At 50.3% G+C, this 19042-nt stretch overlaps 6 protein-coding genes across 6 annotated transcripts; 1 reads left to right on the top strand and 5 right to left on the bottom strand.

The window, feature by feature from the left end:
• Positions 1 to 992: 992 nt before the first annotated feature.
• Positions 993 to 1977, bottom strand: JCM6883_001715 (uncharacterized protein; the record flags this gene model as incomplete). Its single annotated transcript, XM_076629309.1, has 4 exons — positions 993 to 1246; positions 1316 to 1597; positions 1684 to 1831; positions 1897 to 1977. 4 exons carry the CDS (start codon positions 1975 to 1977, stop codon positions 993 to 995), a joined length of 765 nt encoding a protein of 254 aa, XP_076490956.1.
• A 645-nt stretch (positions 1978 to 2622) lies between these two features.
• On the bottom strand, positions 2623 to 4772 carry JCM6883_001714 (uncharacterized protein; the record flags this gene model as incomplete). The annotated part of the gene is made up of 6 exons (XM_076629308.1): positions 2623 to 3122; positions 3193 to 3900; positions 3964 to 4012; positions 4099 to 4265; positions 4345 to 4418; positions 4483 to 4772. 6 exons carry the CDS (start codon positions 4770 to 4772, stop codon positions 2623 to 2625), a joined length of 1788 nt encoding a protein of 595 aa, XP_076490955.1.
• A 419-nt stretch (positions 4773 to 5191) lies between these two features.
• Positions 5192 to 8228, bottom strand: AVT1 (Avt1p; the record flags this gene model as incomplete). Its single annotated transcript, XM_076629307.1, has 8 exons — positions 5192 to 6052; positions 6127 to 6223; positions 6312 to 6399; positions 6481 to 6526; positions 6610 to 6817; positions 6892 to 7120; positions 7184 to 7293; positions 7363 to 8228. The coding sequence occupies 8 exons, from the start codon at positions 8226 to 8228 to the stop codon at positions 5192 to 5194; spliced, it is 2505 nt and encodes an 834-aa protein (XP_076490954.1).
• A 238-nt stretch (positions 8229 to 8466) lies between these two features.
• Positions 8467 to 11695, top strand: MRE11 (MRX complex nuclease subunit; the record flags this gene model as incomplete). The annotated part of the gene is made up of 15 exons (XM_076629306.1): positions 8467 to 8483; positions 8550 to 8595; positions 8660 to 8770; positions 8832 to 9092; positions 9158 to 9450; positions 9521 to 9712; positions 9776 to 9953; positions 10031 to 10138; positions 10211 to 10343; positions 10445 to 10661; positions 10767 to 10866; positions 10964 to 11008; positions 11080 to 11334; positions 11409 to 11470; positions 11539 to 11695. 15 exons carry the CDS (start codon positions 8467 to 8469, stop codon positions 11693 to 11695), a joined length of 2175 nt encoding a protein of 724 aa, XP_076490953.1.
• A 294-nt stretch (positions 11696 to 11989) lies between these two features.
• JCM6883_001711 (DEAD/DEAH box helicase) lies at positions 11990 to 14688 on the bottom strand (the record flags this gene model as incomplete). Its single annotated transcript, XM_076629305.1, has 10 exons — positions 11990 to 12016; positions 12087 to 12261; positions 12333 to 12347; positions 12428 to 12441; positions 12509 to 12980; positions 13047 to 13161; positions 13229 to 13370; positions 13438 to 13553; positions 13622 to 13873; positions 13947 to 14688. The coding sequence occupies 10 exons, from the start codon at positions 14686 to 14688 to the stop codon at positions 11990 to 11992; spliced, it is 2070 nt and encodes a 689-aa protein (XP_076490952.1).
• Positions 14689 to 15615: 927 nt separating this feature from the next.
• On the bottom strand, positions 15616 to 19014 carry UTP4 (small subunit rRNA maturation protein UTP4; the record flags this gene model as incomplete). The annotated part of the gene is made up of 8 exons (XM_076629304.1): positions 15616 to 16275; positions 16338 to 16793; positions 16860 to 16958; positions 17022 to 17603; positions 17677 to 17987; positions 18053 to 18320; positions 18380 to 18664; positions 18730 to 19014. 8 exons carry the CDS (start codon positions 19012 to 19014, stop codon positions 15616 to 15618), a joined length of 2946 nt encoding a protein of 981 aa, XP_076490951.1.
• Between the last annotated feature and the right edge of the window lie 28 nt (positions 19015 to 19042).

Genomic DNA, 19042 nt, shown 5'->3' with positions numbered 1-19042 from the left:
TCGTTTCTTTCAACCATCGCCAAGTTCCGAGAAACATTCGGCAGACGATGTCGAGGCGATTCCGCGATTGAGCTGGGGTGCCAAAAGCTCCCTCGATTGCTTAGAGCGCAGCGCGCAGAGCGTTTTCAAGTCGAGAGACTGGCTCTGAAGCCCAGAGTAACACTACCGAGCTCGAAGATAAGCTATGAGAACGCATCGGTATCGATATCAATAGGAGAGAGTTCACTGGGCAAAGAGCCACACCGACGGGACAAAAGAAAGCTTCAGCGAAGAGAAAGACGTAATGTGCAATAACTAAGCTCCAGTTGCGACGCTTCCCCGAATCCCCTTGTCAAGTACAGTACTTGCCTTGAGAAAGCATAGTCTCTCTTGCCCTCGTTTTATCGCATCGAGGTTCCTCTTCCCGCATCGCTACCTTCGTTCTTGTTCTCCCTTTCATTCGCGTTCTCGTACCCCTCGCTATTCATGTCTCGTGCGTACGCCTCTTGACTAGAATGTGAAACAACCAAGTCCCCGGAACATCGGAATTTCGCAGGTGCAGGAGTTTCATCCGAGCTGAAAACCAGAGTCGAAACTCGATGAGCTCTTTCTGTGTCTCGTACACCTCGCCTCATGAAGGAGGGAAGAGCATAGTCAAATTGGATCTAATTCGATAATCGGGTCTGACACAGAACTCAGAGGCAAACGAGTTCCGCCAAATCCTATCAGAACCTCCTCCTCGTTTCCTCTGCCGATATCCAACCGTAGATCGAGCGTTTTCAAAGCGAGAGAGCGTGTGACGCTTGTGTTGAATGAGGGCCAGGTGCGGGAGGTTCGAAGGTGAACAAGGGCCCGGGATGGAGCAATTGTCGGTCGGGGAGCGAGATGCTGGGGTTTGATGTTTGAGATTGTGGAAGCGGCTTGAACCTGGTTTCGATTCGGATATGTATCTCCCAAACGGGAGTTGCTGTAGATAGAGGTAGTCAGCTTCGATGTGCACAAGAGAGAGGAGGTCATGAGCGAAGTTCTGAACGAACGAGCGGATCCTGAGTTGTCCACGGTCTGAACTTTCCCAATCTTTCTTTCACAATTGCCGAGCATACAATGTCAGTATAGCCGGCATCTTCAATCGTGAGCTCGCAGTAGGAGATCGTAGGTGAATCCGGATCTCCTCGTTCGATGCGATCTTTGAAGTTTGCGTCGCTTCTGAAGCTTTCACTCTCTTGATCCCAAACGATCTGACGCCATGTCGCCCACTGATCCGTGCCTACATTTGGACACACTATCAGAGTTAGCAGGAGGATGAGAACAGGAGTGGACCGAGAGGAGACCTCACTGAGCTTGAATTGGTACGGTTGAGGATCTGTACGCACCCTTGCCACGTGCGCGTGCGTTCTCGCTGTCAAGACTCGAGGCTGAGCGACTTGCCAGGCCTTCCAGTGGACGTTGAACCGTTCCCACCGGTGTTCATCATCTTGGTTCGCGTTGATCCCGCGTCGAGCGAAGAGTCGGACCGGCATCATGACATCTCTCGATCTTCCTCGGCCAGTATGTACCGGCCAGACGGTCGTAGCAACTCCAGGTGCGAGGAAAAGGTCGCAGTCGCGTCCTGTCGAATCTGTTCCGCAATCAATGAAAGGTCAGCGCTTGAGCGAAACTCATGGGACCCTAGCCTGAGGCGAAGCGTGCCGAGCAGGGACTTACCCTTGATACGACCGACACAAAATGGTGGCGATAGACTGAAAGAACCCGAAGGTTGCGAATGCTCAGCAATCGATCTTCGAGCTTCGTCGCTGTCCAACGACTCGAGAAGACGATACACGACACCACTGTGAGCTTCGTGAAGCAGACCCTGAATGCAGGTGAGGGGTATCAGAAACCGGAACTGCGTGTGAGAACGAGGAAGAGCGGACGCACCAGCAAATCATTGCGTTGAGGTTGTTCGAGATGTGGTTGCGAGGTATTGAGTTCAGTTCCGTGTCGAAAAGTGTGAGACATCGTCGTCTTCGCTCCGCTGCTGGTAGAGAGCGAAAGGAGCAAGAAACACAAAGGAGGACAGAGCCAGAAGCGCTTCGTTCTTCACCGTCGAGAGCAAAGATCGCGAAAGTGGTGAAAGTGGGAGCGTCGAACGGAATCGCCGCGGGAGTCCTTGAAAAGTTTGAGGCGTTGGCGTCGAAAGGAACCTTGCGTCGAAGTAATATAGGGATTCGGTTCAATCAGAAGGAAAAGAGTAATGCGAAAAAAAGGAAAAAATCAGCTGAACTAACTTCCATGAAACAAGAGAGAGGAAACGAAGAGGGAGGAAAAGACATGTAAGGGTATAGCAAAACTATTACGGTAGAGAGGGATGAAAGGCAAGGAGAAAGCTATGTAAACTGAAAATGAGAATCCGAAAACGAAGAGGGGGAATTAAGAAACGGAGAACTGTAGAAAGGGGTATTTGGTTGAGCTGGGAAACAAGAGAGAGGAAAGGGAAGTGAGGCAAGTGTCTATATACGGAGAGAGGGAAGGAAAGGAGAATCGAGGAGGAAGAAGTCGGAGAGAGACGAATGTGAGAGGTAGTCCGACGAATTCGAGGTGAGGAGATGTCGAATGAATCGAAAGAGAAAGGGGAGAAGGTGCACTGGAAGATCATTCGATCGATCACCGTTTCGTCTCCGGAGTCGCGACTTTCTTCACCCTCGTCGCCCATCTCGGTCCTTCAAACTCGACCGCTCCCGCACTACTCGGACTATCACTACCAGCGGTCCCAGGTTTCGTTGTTGCCGTCGGTGGCCGTGAGAGATTCGGACTTGATGTTGTCGAAGTCGAGGAAGGAGGAATCGAGGGAGACCGATTACTCGGTATTGTCGGATTCACTGACGGCGGCGGCGGCGGACTTGTCGTCATCGGGTCGTTCGGATTCGTCGTTGTCGTCGTTGAGGATTTCCTTGATTTCTTTGTCGAACTTGAAGCGGCCGAACTCGATAACAATGGACTTGCGGTTCTTGGCGGAGAGGGTGCATAGTGTCTACTAGGTTCGAGATGAGACGGAGGAGATAACGAAGGAGGGATGGCGGCGACATTTGGTCGATTCTGATACGAAGTCGAGGGAGAGGGAGAGGCGAAAGAAGTTATTGTCGGAGGTTGAGGGCTCGAAGCAGCTGTACGACACGAACTGGAAACCATCAGTCGATCTGTCGATTCACAGATGGAGAAAGAGTCCGAGCGTACGAGAATTTTCCCTCGCTCTTCGCTTTGAACTCGACCCCCAAGTTCTACTCCTTTTCACTTTCCCTCCCGCTCCTTCTTTCCCCGCAGCATCCGTAGATTTCCTCAACCTTCTCCTCTCAATACTCTTATCCGAACCTCTCCTCGTCAAATCCGTTGACCCTTTAATCCCTGTCGCTACTACCGTCTCCTTCTCGGGTAAATTTGTCGAACTACTCAAAGTCTTCGTTGTCGTCGTCGTCGTTGTCGGAATTGGAGTCGAGTTCGGTTCAATCCCCTTATTCTTTTGTCGTTCAGCATCAACGGGAGCCTGAAGGTCCAACATGAAATGACCTTGTTGTTCAATCAAAAACTCCAACACTTCTTTACCCCTCCCATGTTCCCCTGCTTGTTCTTCCGCTCCCTCCTTTCCTCTCCCTGCTCCTCCTGCTCCTCCTCTCCCGGATGCAGAGGCAGAGGGGGGTAATTTCCCTTCGACGAACCCAGGGAATCCGAGAAGTGCACTATTCGTTCCATCTCTACGGGAAGATACGAGTCCAGGTTGGAACACGACGGCGAGGTTTGAAGCGGTCATGAGGTTCTTGGTGGAACAACGCGCGAAGACGGAGAGGAAATCGAGTAGGTAGAGGAGGAGATAGCGAGATGCGGGGGGGAGAAGGGAGATTAGGTGCCGGTAGGCGGAGATCGAATCGGTGATAGGTTGAGGACGTTCTGCAAGGGTGAGACGAGAGGTCAGCACGGACAGAGAAAAGGAAGAAGAAGGAAGAGACGAACGAAGGACGGCAGTGAAATCGAGGTATAATCCAGCTGGAATGACAGGCTCCTGTACGACGATCCTGACCCCTATCAGTCTTACTCCTCACGCGAATCGGAGTACAGAGAGATCGAGAGACGGAACGAAAGACGCACGGGTAACGAATTCAAATACCTCCTCAACACGCTCGCGGCATCATGTACCGAGTAACCCGTCCAATCGAAATCTTTCCCATACCGAGGAGGTTCATCAAACACGATCTGTAATTGATTGATCCGTTTATTCGACCCGGAAACTCGGAAAATCCCTTCAGTTTGGGTAGCTGCTCATTCGACAAAGGTCAGCGAGTCGAGTCGAGTAGCAGCTTGTACGCAGAGCTAGTGAGTGGTAGTAGGACTGACCAGTCTCTTTCAACATCATGCCACATTTCGCAACTACGATCGGAACATATCCATAAACGTATTGTTTCCCATCCCTATTCACCGCTCCCTCCTTCATCAGCTCGTCCCCTCGTAGCATGGGAGTTATGTGGGACTCACTGTCCAACCATAGAGATAGCAACAGAGGCATACTGTAAACTCTGTTCCAAACTAACTCCAAACACTCTCCCGTTCCCATCTTTCCCTCTCTCTAATCCTCTCCCAGGTGGTATATAGCTCGGAGAACCAGGTGGTGGGAACACCCTCCGGCCGTCCGATGGTGCAGAGTGGGAGAGTTGTTGTTGAGAGGAGGAGGAGGATTGTTTCGACTTGTCTTTCGAGGTGAAGAGTTTCCACCATTTCAAGAGGGACGCTTTAGAAGGTGGTGGTCCATCACTGTATTCCGCCATGGCTCCCTCTTGAGGCCGAGTTGGAAGCAAGAGACGGGGGAGAAGTTGATCAAGATTGGGAAAGACCCTCGTTTTCTTGAAGAAGACTACGAACGATCCGATGACTTGCTCTGCCTACTAGTACAATGTCGATCTTGCTGTGTCGGTCTGAGTCGAATTGAGTCAAGTGAAGGTGAGAGTGAACGATGAAAACATTCGCATTCGAGGGTCATGGCTGGAATCGTCTCGTAGCTATCTAGTTGTCCTCGTATAGCAGTTGCGTTGGCCTATTGGGACGCTCGAAAATGAACCGAAAATTCCTGCGAAAAGAAAATGAAAAATCGAGAACGGATCAACTTGCTCTCTCTATTCTCTCTCGCGGTCAATCCGCTGCTGTTCATGAGTGCCATCTCTTACATACACACGAGTGATAAGCCCCTTCAAAACTCTGGTAAGAAACTCCACACAGTCCCGACGACCGCCATCGCAATGCTCGTGACCAACAAACTCCAACACAACCATCTCTCGCCTCTTCCAATCACTAATCTTTCCCCTTGTTCGACTGAATGTTTCGCCGAATCTAACCAGTGAAGTTGGGCGTTACTCAAGGACGATTGAGTAGGTTGAAGGAGTTCTTGAGAAATTTCAGCGATCCCATTCAAGTTCGCCGCTGATGAAGTCGAGGGTGAATCGACGGCTCCGTTGTGCTGGGGTTGAGTGATCGTGTCGATTGAAGTCTTCCCACTACTCCCTCCTCCTCCTCCTCCGTGTCTCCTTCTCGTTTCAATTCCCCTCGTCGTCGTCGAGCCTCCGTTCCTCTTCCTTTCCCCCGTCTCCCGATCCTCCTCCTCCTTCGACCCATGACGAGGTGTAGTAGAGAGTCGTAGATAAGCCCCAATCGGACCAATACAACAAATCACGAACGCCGAACTACTGCCCAAAAAACTCAAAACGCGATCGAAATCCGGAATCGCAATCGCAACGAGTACGAACAAGATTGAGAGGACTGGACGGAGGACCCAATAGCGAATGAGTTGGATACGGCGTTCTTTCTGGTGATGCGATGCGAGGGAGAGGGAAGAACGAGAGGGTCGGGCGGAGAGAAGTTCACTCCGTGAGGAGGAGGTGGTGGAGATTGCGGAAGTGAGACCTGGGCGAACGGAGAGGGACGAAGAGGAGGGTTTACGAGCGGCTGCTAAAGAAGGAGGTTGAGGTGGGACTTGAGGATGGAGACCGATTAGGTGTTCGAAGGTTGTTACGAGAGGTTTATTCGCTACGGCATATTTCACGAGTGGATTAATCTGCGTGGCGCACGAACGTTAAATCGAGCTCACTCGCGCAGAAGAGAGAAGGAGATGGGGATGATGCGACTTACGGCAACCATCCAAACTGCGACTTTGGTCAACGCGACAGGATACCCCGAAGTTCGAGAAAGATCTTTCGTGATTTCTGAACTGACTCCGTTTCCGAACCTACCAGCCAAGACTCTCTCAGTCAGTCTCGAGCTCACGAACTTTCGAAGAGAGAGCGAGAGAGGGGAGATGGGGAGGAGATACTGACATGAGGTAACCGAGGATCGCGAAAATGATTGAAACGGAGAATGCGATGATATAGGCTACGTTGATCATCGATGAGAAATGCTGTGGATCTATACCGTGAATCGTCGAGAGTACGCTGTCAGCTATAACGTGCGATTACCTCGAATCGTTTAGCAAAGTAGAAAGCTCACTTTTCATATCCCTGTATAGCGACGGAACAACAGCGTGACCCGAAAACTGCAATTCACCCCGACGAATGACCATCAGCAAGTCCCCACCAATTCAGATGAGGTCGTAAACAGCAAGAGGGAGTGACTTACACCACTCATCATCAACCCGAAACAAATCGGCAATTTCTTCCAATTCGGTCCCCAACTCGTCTTCATCGGATCCCACAAACTTCCCGGAGCTTCAGTCTTGAGCGTACCATCGGCTATGATGACGGAGAGGAGGACTATTGAGGAGAGGATCCCGAGGAGTGACGTGAGGGATAATAACCTCAAAGGGAGGAATGTTGTCGGTACGAGACTGCAACATCATCTCAATCGTCAACATACTTCGGGGAAGGGAAGGAGGGAGAGGGAGGAGGAAGCTGGGCGTACATGAAATAACTCATCGCCTTGAAAACCATGCTCGAAACCTTCGGGAACAAGCTGTTCAAACTATCGGCGAACAACTCGATCGCCGCGACCGAGAACGTTCCTAATTCGATGACGAAGAGGGCATAGATCCATTGTCGAGAACGAGGACCGAAGGCTTTGATCAGGACGTCGGCGTAAGTGTGTTGGGTTGGATCGAGACGCATTAAAGAGGCGAGCATTTTCGCGGTATCTGCTCATACGATCGGAGGGAGGTAGTGTAGGAAGAGGGGAAGGGGAGAGAAGGGGAACGTACAGTTTGTGACGAGTGCACAGAAGAGGAGGAGAACGGTTCCGAGGATCCAACCTCCATAAGCGAACGCTAAAGGTTCCGCTAGTAATCCGACTCCGACGAGTACATTCACTCTACGTCGACGCAGGTGAGCAGATCAGTACAACTTTCGTGAGGACAGATGAGGCTCATGGTCGACGTACGTATTGAAAAGAGATTGAAACCAAGTCGATTCACCACGATGTTCCTCTATCGCAGCTTTCCAAGCTTCTTTCGAGAACGTCGAAGGTCTCCTCAATCTCTTCCTAGGCGCTTCTTCTAGCCCGTTCCCGTTAATGTCGAGGTAGTGACCCCATTCGAGCTGCGAAGGATTCTCGAGTAGAGATCCATAGCTCTTCGGACGTTGGTTCTGACCTTGCGAGGACCGTCGACGTGTAGAGAGCAATGGGGATCGTTCTTGTCCTTCTAGGTCGTTGAATGTCGCGTGGAGAGGTAGAGAAAGTTCTGAAGATGTTCTAGGTGGGGAAGTCAAGAAATCGTTTAAAGAGGAACCTCCGGGCGAGGAAGACAAGATAGACCTCGTCGGTACTGCCGGATGAGGTTGATTCCGTTTCGCGTTCCTCGGTAACTGTTCCGCTTCGGCTCTTGCGTTTAACCCCCTCTCAGCCGAACTGCTTGAGGTCTCCTCCTCCTCTCCCGGTGCCCAGTTGGGTACCTCCCCTCCTAATCCATTCGTATAGCTCTCGCCCTCTTCTGCCTCATATTCCTCGCTCTCAGTCCCTCCCGTCGTTTCCCTCTCATGTGAAGAACTCCCCCTTGCCTCTGCTTCTCCTTCTCCTCCCTCTGACTCCTCAGTCTCATCATCATCATAATTAGGAGGTCTATACCTCTCCCGATCAACGAACGAAGGACCCGAAGGTAAGTTTTCTCCGAAGAATCCGGCGGAACGAGAGAAGGAGAAGACGAGGTCCAGAGAGGAACGGAATGGGGTGGTTGTTGAGGGATCTGGTGCGGGTCGTTGTGCGGAGTGGGATTGTGTGCGAGAAATAGGGATACGTCGGGAAGTCATTGAAAAGAGAAAGGAGAGGAAGAGGAAGAAGGGAAAGCGATAAGAGAAGAGGAGATAGATAAGCGCGTGAACTAATTTCGCGTGAACGTCATTCGGGTCTTGAGTCGGTCGGTCGAGGCGTTGCTAGTACTGTACTTGTAGTGTACGAGTTGATCGGTGCGTGTAAAGGTCAGGAAGAGAGAAGAGCCTCGCGCGTTCGAAACTCTCATCTCTTACTCTCTCTTCACCTCGACTCGAGATGAGTAGTTCCCCAGAGTATGTCTAGCTCTCATTCACCCTATCGCATCTACCAACGCGTCTACATTGCAGAGCGGAGGACAGGTTCCCTCAACTTACTCAAGCAGTCGAACCGGATGATTGCATCAAGGTCAGGCTCCCTCTGTCTCACACCTTGCTAGACTGTACTGACTCTGAAGTGACGGAGAGCGTAGGTATTACTCGCTACGGACAACCACATTGGATACGCCGAGAAAGATCCAGTGAGGGGAAGAGATTCGATCAACACTTTTCGAGAGATCTTAGACCTCGCTATTGCGAACGATGTGAGTTCCCCAATCTTCTCTAGCCAATCATTCACAGCTGAGCTTGATTCGGAGTTTACAGGTGGACATGTTACTCCTCGCGGGGGACTTGTTTCACGAGAACCGACCGTCGCGAACTTCTCTCTATCAAACGATCTCTGCCCTACGAGAGAAATGTATGGGAGATAGACCTATTAGTCTCGAGTTGTTGAGTGATGCAGGGATTGGAATTGCGAGGGAAGCCGGGTATCCAGGAGTGAATTACGAGGATGAGAATATAAATGTCGGATTACCAGTGTTTTCGATTCATGGGAATCATGATGATCCACAAGGAGTTGGTGCTGTGAGTCCTCACATTCCACTATTGAACAAGAGGCGAGTGCTGACGACGAAAGAGTGGTGAGATAGGAGGGAGCACTTTGCGCATTAGACGTTTTATCCGCCTCTGGTTTAATCAACTATTTCGGACGTATGGAACTACCGGGACAATCTACGAACGACGAAGAAGCAACTGAACAAGGTTTGAAGGTTAAACCGGTATTGCTACAGAAAGGGAAAACGAAATTAGCGTTGTATGGAATGGGCAACATTAGGGATGATCGATTCATGTACGAGATGAGTAACAAGAGGATCAATTTGTATAGACCGAGTGGGAAAGATCAGGATGATTGGTTCAATATCATGTTGGTACATCAAAATCGGTAAGCCCTCCTCCCATCTCTCTCCACTTCAACGAGTTTTCAATTTTTTCTTATCTTCTTTCACCGTTAGAGTCGCTCATGGACCAAACAACTCGGTACCGGATGAAGCGTTCGGAGATGAAGTGAACCTAGTCGTATGGGGCCACGAACACGATTGTATTTCTCAAGCTCGTCCCGTTCCAGTCACGAATCGACCTTATTACATTTCTCAACCCGGTTCTTCTATCGCGACATCTCTCGCAAAAGGTGAAGCGATTCCCAAGTACGTCTCTCCTCCTTCCTCTCTCGAGAGTGAGTGGTGCTGATAATGAGAGTTGGAGAACAGACACGTCGGATTGATCAAAATTCAAGGAAAAGAATTCGATTTCACTCCGATCCGACTCCGTTCCGTCAGACCATTCGTGTTCAAAGAGATCTCGTTGGCGGAATATCATGATCAACAAACGGACGACAAGAAGAAATTGAGTTCGAAACAGGCTGTGACGAAATACCTCAAAGCGAGAGTCAGTACTGCTTCTCTCTTTATTTCTTGATCGAAATGGAAGAGGGTAGATTCTGACGATCGATGATTGCTGAACAGGTGCATGAGTTGATTGAACAAGCGAACAAGGAATGGGATGAACTTCATCCTGAATCCGAAGAGGGAGAAAAGGAAGAAGAACGACTACTCCCTCTGATCCGACTCCGCGTTCGTCTTCTCTCTCTTCATCTATCTCACTCGTGGGAAGGAGGTACTGATATGGAGATCGAGGATGTACAGGTTGATTACTCTGGAGGACCCGACGGATCATCGTATTTCGAAGTTGGGAACCCTCAACGATTCGGACAAGATTTCGTTGATCTCGTCGCGAACCCTCGAGATCTCGTTCAATTCCATCGTAAAAACACTCAACGTACGTCCCATCCCCCTTCTTCCCATTTCCCTCCATCGCTTCTCCCTCCGTCCCGTGCTCTGTCATTAATCCCTCGTTTGGGCTGGGATGGGATTGTATAGGTAAACCCAAAGTAACGATCAATGAACCCGCCCAACTCTCTGAACTCGCAAACCAAATGTCGATCGAAGGTTCGAGTGCTCAAGTCGAGAAAATCACCGTGTCGGCGCTGGTACATGATTATTTGGAGGCGCAGAACTTGAATGTGTTGAGTGAGAGTTTGATTCAGAATGCGGTAGAGGAGTTCGTCGGAAAGGGGGATAAGGACGCTGTGGGAAAGTAAGTCGAGAACTCTCAAACACGTCTCTCGTCGACGAATTGAGCATGGACAAGAGAAAGTCATTGACGATTGACTTTCATTTTCGTGGCGATCGTGAACTCTAGTTGGGTAAGGAAGTTATTGAAAGAGACCCGAAACGAGATCCTCAAGAAAGGATACGAACCGAGTAAAGAAGGACCTGAACACGACGATTTGGAAACCGAGGTAAGCTCCTCCCTCTTTCTCTCTCTCTCTGTCCCTTTTTGCTCTTCTTTCAAAGTCGAGATAGGTCACTGATGATGAGTTTGTCGCTCGCATGTAGATGCGTTCGGCGAAAGAAGCAGCTGAAGCGAAATATGGATCGAAGGTAACCTCTCATTTCTCTCCTATTCATCTCGGCCTCTCGCTCATCACGCTCACATCGATCTCGCTTGCCAGGGTAAAGGCAAGAAAGCACAAGCCGATTCCGACGCTTCCGACTCCGAGGAAGAAACGACGAAGAAAGGAAAAGGAAAAGGAAAAGGTAAAGCGAAAGCTCGAGAACCCGATTCAATGGACGACGATTCCGACGTTTCGATGGCTTCCTCTACTCGAGGAGCAAAAGCGAAGGGAAAAGGGAAAGCTACTACCACGACGACGAGGGCGAAAGCGGCACCGAAGAAAACTGTTGCGAAAACTAAACAGACGAAATTGGTGAGTTTCTCATCGGAAAGTTCAGCTATTCCTTGACAGATGGAGCTGATCACTTGATAATTCAACGTTTATAGTTCCAACCGGAGGATGAAGATTCCGATGAGGAAAGTGATGAACCCGCTCCCGTGAAGAAAACGTACGTTCTCTCTCTCTCCTCCTTACTTCTCTCAGGCTCCTACTGACCCCGACAATTTTCCTCGACAGTACGAAGACTCCAGTTGCGAAAAAGGCCGTTGCCGTGAAAAAGACCCCAGCTCGAGCCGTCGCTTCATCATCGAAGAAGAAAACTGAAACGATCGTCATGACGGATTCGGACGAAAGTAGTGACGGTGAACCCGTCGCTAGGAAAAGGAAGAGATAGTATACTCGTTGGAAACGTTGGCTGGATCGTATCTCGTGTTGGTTTCGCTTGTTTTTGTACCGTTCTTTGCTCTTTTTTCCTCTCTCGTTTTACGCAAATATCGCAACTTGTCCTCTCGTCTCCTCAATCGAACTCTGCGTTGAGAGTGAGGGAATTGCAGAGAATTTGTACGATTGCGAGAAAAATATTGCGAGAGAGGGCAAAACGAACGAGAAAAAGGGGGCGAGGATAAAGCAATGCGATTGAGAAAAACGAAAAGAGACGAGGGCGATGTTGCGGCAGTCCCTCTGGGGGTTAAGCGCCGAGGATCGTGAGGGATTTCTGTTCGAGCGATCAAGGTATCGTCAGCAAAAGGTCTCGCAAACGAACGAGAGAAAGAACGAGAACTGACACTCCAATCGATGACTTTTTGATGCGCGAGGACTTTCTTCGCGTCGAAATTGAGTACTTGTAGTCCTTCGAGCGAGGTCGCACGAGATAAGGCGACGTAGGATTGACCCTTTTCGAAGACTTTGCCGAGATCGACTTTGACGCAGGCGATGGTTTGTCCTTGGGATTTGTGGATACTACATGAGAGAGCGACGGGTGTCAGTCTTGATGCGGAATGAGGAAAGAAAGAGGGAGCAGAAGGACTGACCTCATGGCCCAAGCTCTGAAAGGAAGAGGAAAGTAAAAAGGAAAGATTCGTTAGTAACCGAGTCTTGACGAGTCGCAAATGAGAACGAGACAAACAGAATGATAGGGTACTATTGGCGGAAGAGACGTGATCAGTCGAGGGCGAGATATAGGAAGAGAAGGAGCGATTCGACTAACCTGTTTCCTCGAAGCCAATTTCCTCCCTTGGTTATCCTCGACCTTGAACTCCTCCCTCGCCATGATCTTCCTCTCGATCCCTCCCGGAGTCTGCCAATCGATCATCGGACTCTTCTCAATCTTGCCCGCCGCCAAAGCCGCCGCGATTCTCGCCTGATTCCTCAATTCCGAAGTCGTCTTCTGTTCCTCGTTATCCGAATCTTCTTCCAATTCGGGTACTCCGAACCCGACGACAGTCCCGACGGTACCGTTAACGAGAGTCGCGTCGAGGTTCTTGATCAACATGACTTGAGCCCCGATTTTCAGGACCAATCGATCGGGAGCCATGAAGTTGTTGAGGTAAGTGTTTCCTTTCATTTGATCGGGTGAACCGTCACCGGCCCAATCTTCCGCTTTGAAGTGGATCTCTTCCCCTTTGAGAGCTCGGAGTCGATTTTGGTTCGCGACGTCGACTTGGTGACGAAGAGGAAATCTAGTGAAACCAGTCAACGATCTTAGTACCGGTCACTCCGTTACTGAGGAGCTCAACTAGACTCACAGTTCGGTAGGCTCGACTCCAGCGTATTTCGGTTCTCGAGCGAGGTTCTTGAATTTCTGAATTGAATCTTGACTCAATTGTCCGAACCTCATTTCGTTCAACATGTCGATGAAAGCTATAATCATTGTGTCAGCTCCGCTTACCCCTTACGCGTTCGCGAGTAAGATGGGAGCAGAACGCACTTGTATCTTTTTGACGGAAAACTTGAGTCAAATTAACCGTGTGATCAACCGCGGATTGCCAGGATTTCGCTTCGAATGCGAATGTTGGGGTAACACCTTTCGTGACTGGAGGTAATTGGAAGAAATCTCCCGTTACGACGAGCTGAATGAGAGTGTGTGTGTGAGCTCCTCTTCGCAGAACGAGGGTCCAAATGAAGAGAAGAGCTCACTTGGATACCACCGAAAGGTTTTCCTCCTGAAGACGAAGCACCCTTACCTCCTCGCTTCTTGAGGGCCGTACCGATTTCTGCGAGTTTGTCGAAAAGAATTCCGTCGACCATCGAAACTAGATATCCCATGATATCGCGTGAGTTCTCCGTCATCTACAGGAGAAGTAGACGAACAAGAGCTCACCCTCATCGATGACCAGGACTTTACACCTCTGCCATTTCGCGTTCGCCGTTTTGTTCTTCTTGACTTTATCGATCAACTTTTGTGCGCTATCGATTCCGATCCCGATCCCGGCGAAGGAATGAATCGTCGTTCCACCAATGTTACACGCGGCCATTCCGGTCGAGGCAGTGACGGCGACGGCATCGGCGTTCCCTTTGTGTTTGCGTTTGAGCGAAGAAATAATTTCTCGAAGTAAAACTGATTTACCCGTACCTACATGACTCGTACATGTACGTGAGCCTGAGTACGATAGAGAGACTGAGAGAACGAGAAAGAGAGCCCTTACCAGCTGAACCGGTGAAGAAAACGCTCTTGCCATCGTCGACAACCAATTTGTGAACCATTTGTTGTTCCGGCGACAAAATCACCTTCTGCTTGATATCCATCGTCGTACTCGTCAACATTTGTCCCTTCACTCCTCCCATCCTCGACGATCCCGGTCCCGACAACTCATGGAAGTTTCCCGAACGAGAGATTTTCGAACTTGAAGAAGACGCTTCCGCTTCGAGGTTGTCCCAAGGTAGGACGCGTTTCTTCGGGAGGACGTTACTCTTCACTTGCTGTTGTTGTTGGTTGTACGCGTAGGCAGAAGGGGCCGAACCAGACGGATTTCGAGAGGAAGTCGAAGAAGAAGCGGGAACTGAAGTTGAGCGAGATTTACTCGTCGAAGGTGCAGAAGATGAAGAGCCGCTGGGTTTCGTGCCAAAGATTGGTGCTAGTTTCGTCGCAGTCGTAAAGGAGGGTTTCGCAGAGAGAGCTCTCGAGGAGGAGGATGAGGAATTGTTGTTTGAAGAGTTGATCGTCGATGAACTTGCTCGTTCCTTTCCATTCTTCGCGCCGGCCGTACTCGTACTCGTACTAGTAGTCGCTAGTTTCGATACTTTCGGTTTGGGAGGAGTGAGTGGCCAGTCTTCTGAACCCAACACGAAATCGGGAGTCGAATTCTCCTCTTCTGAATCTTCCTCGTCTCCCCATTTACGTTTCGGTTGACTTGATAGTGGTCGAGGCTTCACGAAGGGTTTCGACATTGATGAAGGGGCGATGGGGGAGAGTGAGATGGGAGGAGTTGAGTGAAAAGGGACGCGACTGTGAGAGAGAAATTCTGAACCACAAGTCGATTGCTCCTCTCTCGAAAATCCTTCGAAAATCCAGAATGACTTCGAGAACAACCTCCCCTCTCTTTTCTCTCCTCATCATCGCCGGGTTGTTTTGCGTTATCTCCTCGTTGAGTGTACGCGAAACTTCCAACTCACCGACTTGTCCAGTGGAAGCATCCAGTGCGAGGATACTCAAAATCTAAGTCTTCACTCCACCGTTCGGCTCGATGTCTCGTTCCCTGTCGGCGGCGATCAGATCCTAGTTGGCTCCCCTTTACCCTCCCCTTCTTTCGCCTCTTCTCCCTTTATCCTCCTCTTCTCTTCCGACTTCTCTTTTCGTTTCTCTCTTTTTTCGTCTTTTTCGGATTTCGGGATGAGATGGAAGGGAGGAAAGGGAGTTGAGGGGGTTTAGTAAGAGAGGGGCTTGAGAGAAGGGATCCATGGGGGTTTAGTTTGGGAGACGGGCGTACTATTCCCTTGCAGAGGATGATTAGCCGCTATGCGGTGATGGTCCAAAGCAAACCAGTGCGCATACATTCTTTCTTCCACCCTGTTGTTGTAACTATAAGATCCCAAGTTCCACGCTATATAACGTCCGTTGTTTGTCGTGAGACGAAGAGAGAGAAATCTTTCGCTCGCATGTTCACTCAACTTTGTCCGATTCCACTCGCTAGGTCAATGATGCCTCGTCGTTCCGCGAATGCTATTGGTCGGTACAGCGAGTGTGACTGCGTGCGCTCCGGAGGTAAATGCGAAGAACCGAGACTCGACCTTTTTTTTCTCTCTCCTCGCGAAGACAAAGTTTGATGCGAAATACGATGTTCTTTTGCGAGTAGAGAATACAGTCAGCGACCAGGACTACGTCCCAAACACTCCACTAGCCATATAAGCATCCGGTAACGCTCCAACCAAATCATACCAAGTTCTTTCAACCGCGACCAATTCCGTTGTCGTTCCCTTCTTTCCTCCTCCGTTATTCGTGGGTTGAATGAAATCGAACAAGAAGAGAGGTTGATACTTTCTCGTTACTTTGATATCGATGACCGCCGCTCCCGCCGCTCCTTCTGATGACGAAGAAGTTGAAGTAGAGAGGGGAAGGATTTCATCTTCTTCTCTCGCACGTTTTCGATCCGCTTCCAACCTGAACTGCTTCGTCCCTTTCTTCCCCTTCTTCTCACTCGTAGCGTTGACGGTCGTAGTCACTCCAAAGTTCGTTTCCCTCAATTGATCTAAATCGATCTTTGCGACCCAATTCGCGCCCCAAACCAACGCGATCGATCCTTTCGACGAGGGTTCGAACGCGATTCCGAGGGAGGGCTCGCGGATATCGGTTAGGGTGTTGTATTTCGAGGACGAGAGGGGGAGGGACCAGGGGTGGAAGCGACGCGAAGTGAGACCGTAGAGGAGAAGAATGTTGGTTGGGAAAGAGAGGAGGAGGGTCGGTTCAAGAGATGAAGAGGAAGGGAGGAATGAGAGAGCGGTCGGGATCGAGGGACAGGTAGGGAGAGTGAGGGAATGCTGCAGCGACGAAAGAACAGGTCAGGATTGAAGATGTGAGAGAGGAGGGGAAATGGGCTCACTTTGCGACTCGTCAAATCGTAGATCTCTACAGTTCGATCGAGATCCGCCGTAGCTAACCATTTCCCGTCGTCCGAAGTAGCGAGTACGACAATCGAGCTCGTTCCTTTCCTCTGAGCACTTCCAGTCTCCGCCTCTTCGTCTTCATCGTCGTCGGAATCATCCGCACCATGCCCATTCATCTCGATATCTCCTCCATTCGTCCCATTCATCTGTCTCTTCTCGAACTCTTTCGCTCCGTTTCCGAAAACCGCAACGACTTTGAAATCTTCATCCTCGTCCGTTGACGACAACTCGACGACGGCGACGCTCGCTCCAAAAGCACTCGAGAGGAAGAGACGGGAGGAGTCGCGGGAGAAAGAGATGCAGCCGGAACCGGTACCGAGCGAAGTCGAGATTGAGCTTGCGAGAGTCGAGACAAAGGTCTTTTGTCGACGTGGAACTAACTCGCCTGAACGCTAAGGGAAACAAGAAGGGGAGTCAGTGTATGTGACGAGGAGCGGGAAGAAGGCAGATAAACATACGGAAGTCGTGAGACGGTAAAGTTTAGTTTCGTAGAGATCTGAAACGGCGAGCCATTTCCCGTTCGGTGAGATTCCACTCGAAATCAAATTCGTTTGTAGCTGTACAGCTCGACCCTGTCAGTCAACCGATCTTCGAATCGACAGAAAGAGCGTATAACTCACCTTGAACTCCAAGTCGATTAACTTCTCCCACCCCTTTCCATCCCCTTCACCCTCCAACGCCGCTTCACCCAATCTCCACATACTGACACTCCTCTCTTTCCTCGCGACCAACAGCCTTCCATTCTCCGACAAATCCGGATTCGTCGTGATCGAAAACGGCAGCTCATTTCGTTGAGGTACGTACGCTTGACGACGATGGACGGTCGATTCGAACGTGATTCCTGGGTTGTTCGATACAGGGTTCGGAGGCAGGGCCGGTTGTTTACGTTTTGAAGAGGTGGAAGCGGGAAGAGGAGAAGCGACGGGAGTTAGGATAAGGGAGAGATCGAGTCCAGCGGAAGTCATGACGGGTACGATTGACGAGGAGGAAGAGGGTGAGGAGGAGGAGGAAGAAGAGAAGGGCTCGTAAGGAGGGGAAATGACGATCGCACGGACGTCGTGGGAGTGTAAGCGTCGTCCACTCGATTGAATCCAGCGTGCGTTGTTGTCGTTCGAGGTTGAAGAGCGGGTCGAAGCGACTGAGACTTGTCGGTATTCGACAGTTTTCTGATCGATACCTGAAGTGAAAATCGATGTACCATCCTGCGAACCGTCGAAATTCGATTTTGAGCTCGATGAAAAGAGATCCTCATGGAAGCAGAGAGTGTGAGCTTACGGTTCCGACTCCTAAACATAGGACGTCACTCTTATGACCCTTGAAGCTCTGTAACTGAGTTCCCATTTCCCCATCCCAGAATTTCACATTTCCCATACTATCTCCACTCACGACCGTTCCATCTTTCAACGTCGTCAATGCCCACACGACCGTGTGTTCTCCTTTGAGACGATCGAGAGTCATACGAAGGGAACCGCGATAGAGACCGGTCGAGGACGAAGAGGGGGCATCGAATCGACGGATTGTCGAGTTCGAACAACCGGCTAGGAGGTAAGATTCGAGCGGAGTCGAAAATGAGACTGGGAGGGAAGCTGTTCCTAAAGATCGTGATCAGTACGCGGATAGAGGGCCGCGGGAGATCGAGATCAGTGCGAACCTTTTCGTTTTCCTTTTTCACTTTCCATCTTCTCATCCCCATCCTCCTCATCTTCCTCAGCATTGGCGACGTATCTAGGTTTACCCCAGGCCAAACTCAACGCTCGGACTTTCCCTAGTCCTCCCAATTCAATCTTTGACATTAATTCCAATTCTCCATCCAAAATGTTGATCAATCGAATCGTCGAGTCTTCGCACGAGATTGCTAGGGTCGAACTCGTCGGGGACGCCGCTAAAGCGAAGATTGGCGGAAGGGTCGGGAGAGTCGACTGAACGGACGAGAAGTCAGCTCATTCTTCGCGAAAAAGAGAAAGAAAGTCGAGCTCACTTTGATCATTCCAACGGCCGAATTCGATCCCGAACCAGGATGTCCCCATTCCCATTCAACCAACTCGGATCCGATACCTCCCACACCGAACAACCTCAACCCTTTCCCTCGCTTGAGGGATTCGATTTCTTTCTCTGCTTCGGGTAAATCATCCGAATACAACGCGAGGTCCGATTCCGACAGGGTCGTCTGGTGAGTCCAAGTCAAGTGAGATAGCAGGGTCGTCGAGGGTTTGCGGGAAGAGGTAGGCTGGGAAGGAGGAGGAGGGAAAGACGAAGGTAAAGTCTACATTCTCGCCGGTGTATCAGTCTCCTTCGCTCTGTTGCGAGAATATAGCGAATATAGCTCACTCTCCAGTTGACCCAACCTGGGTATCCACCCCAAATCATCAATTGTACCGTTCCATTACTTCTTCCAACTGCTAAAATTCCTCTTCCTTCGGCTTCCTCTGCTCCTGCTGCTTGAGAGTTGAGATGTTTGACATTGAACGAACTCGGAGTCAAGGCGAGTGAAGTGATCGAACTGGGAGTGTAATCCGGGAATCGACAGCGATGAAGAGGGAGAGATTTAGTTCTCTTGCCGCTGCTGCTGCTCGACGAGTGGTGGTCGACCGAGATGGAAAATGTTGAATCCATCTAATTGCTCGGTGGGAGAGCACTCGTG

Source organism: Sporobolomyces salmoneus (genome assembly GCF_050403485.1).
Source record: "Sporobolomyces salmoneus JCM6883 DNA, S_salmoneus_JCM6883_v1_ctg4, whole genome shotgun sequence".
In the NCBI taxonomy this organism is placed as follows: Eukaryota; Fungi; Basidiomycota; class Microbotryomycetes; order Sporidiobolales; family Sporidiobolaceae; genus Sporobolomyces; species Sporobolomyces salmoneus.
Note: the sequence above shows the minus strand (reverse complement) of the source record. Positions and strands in the feature narration are given on the sequence as shown.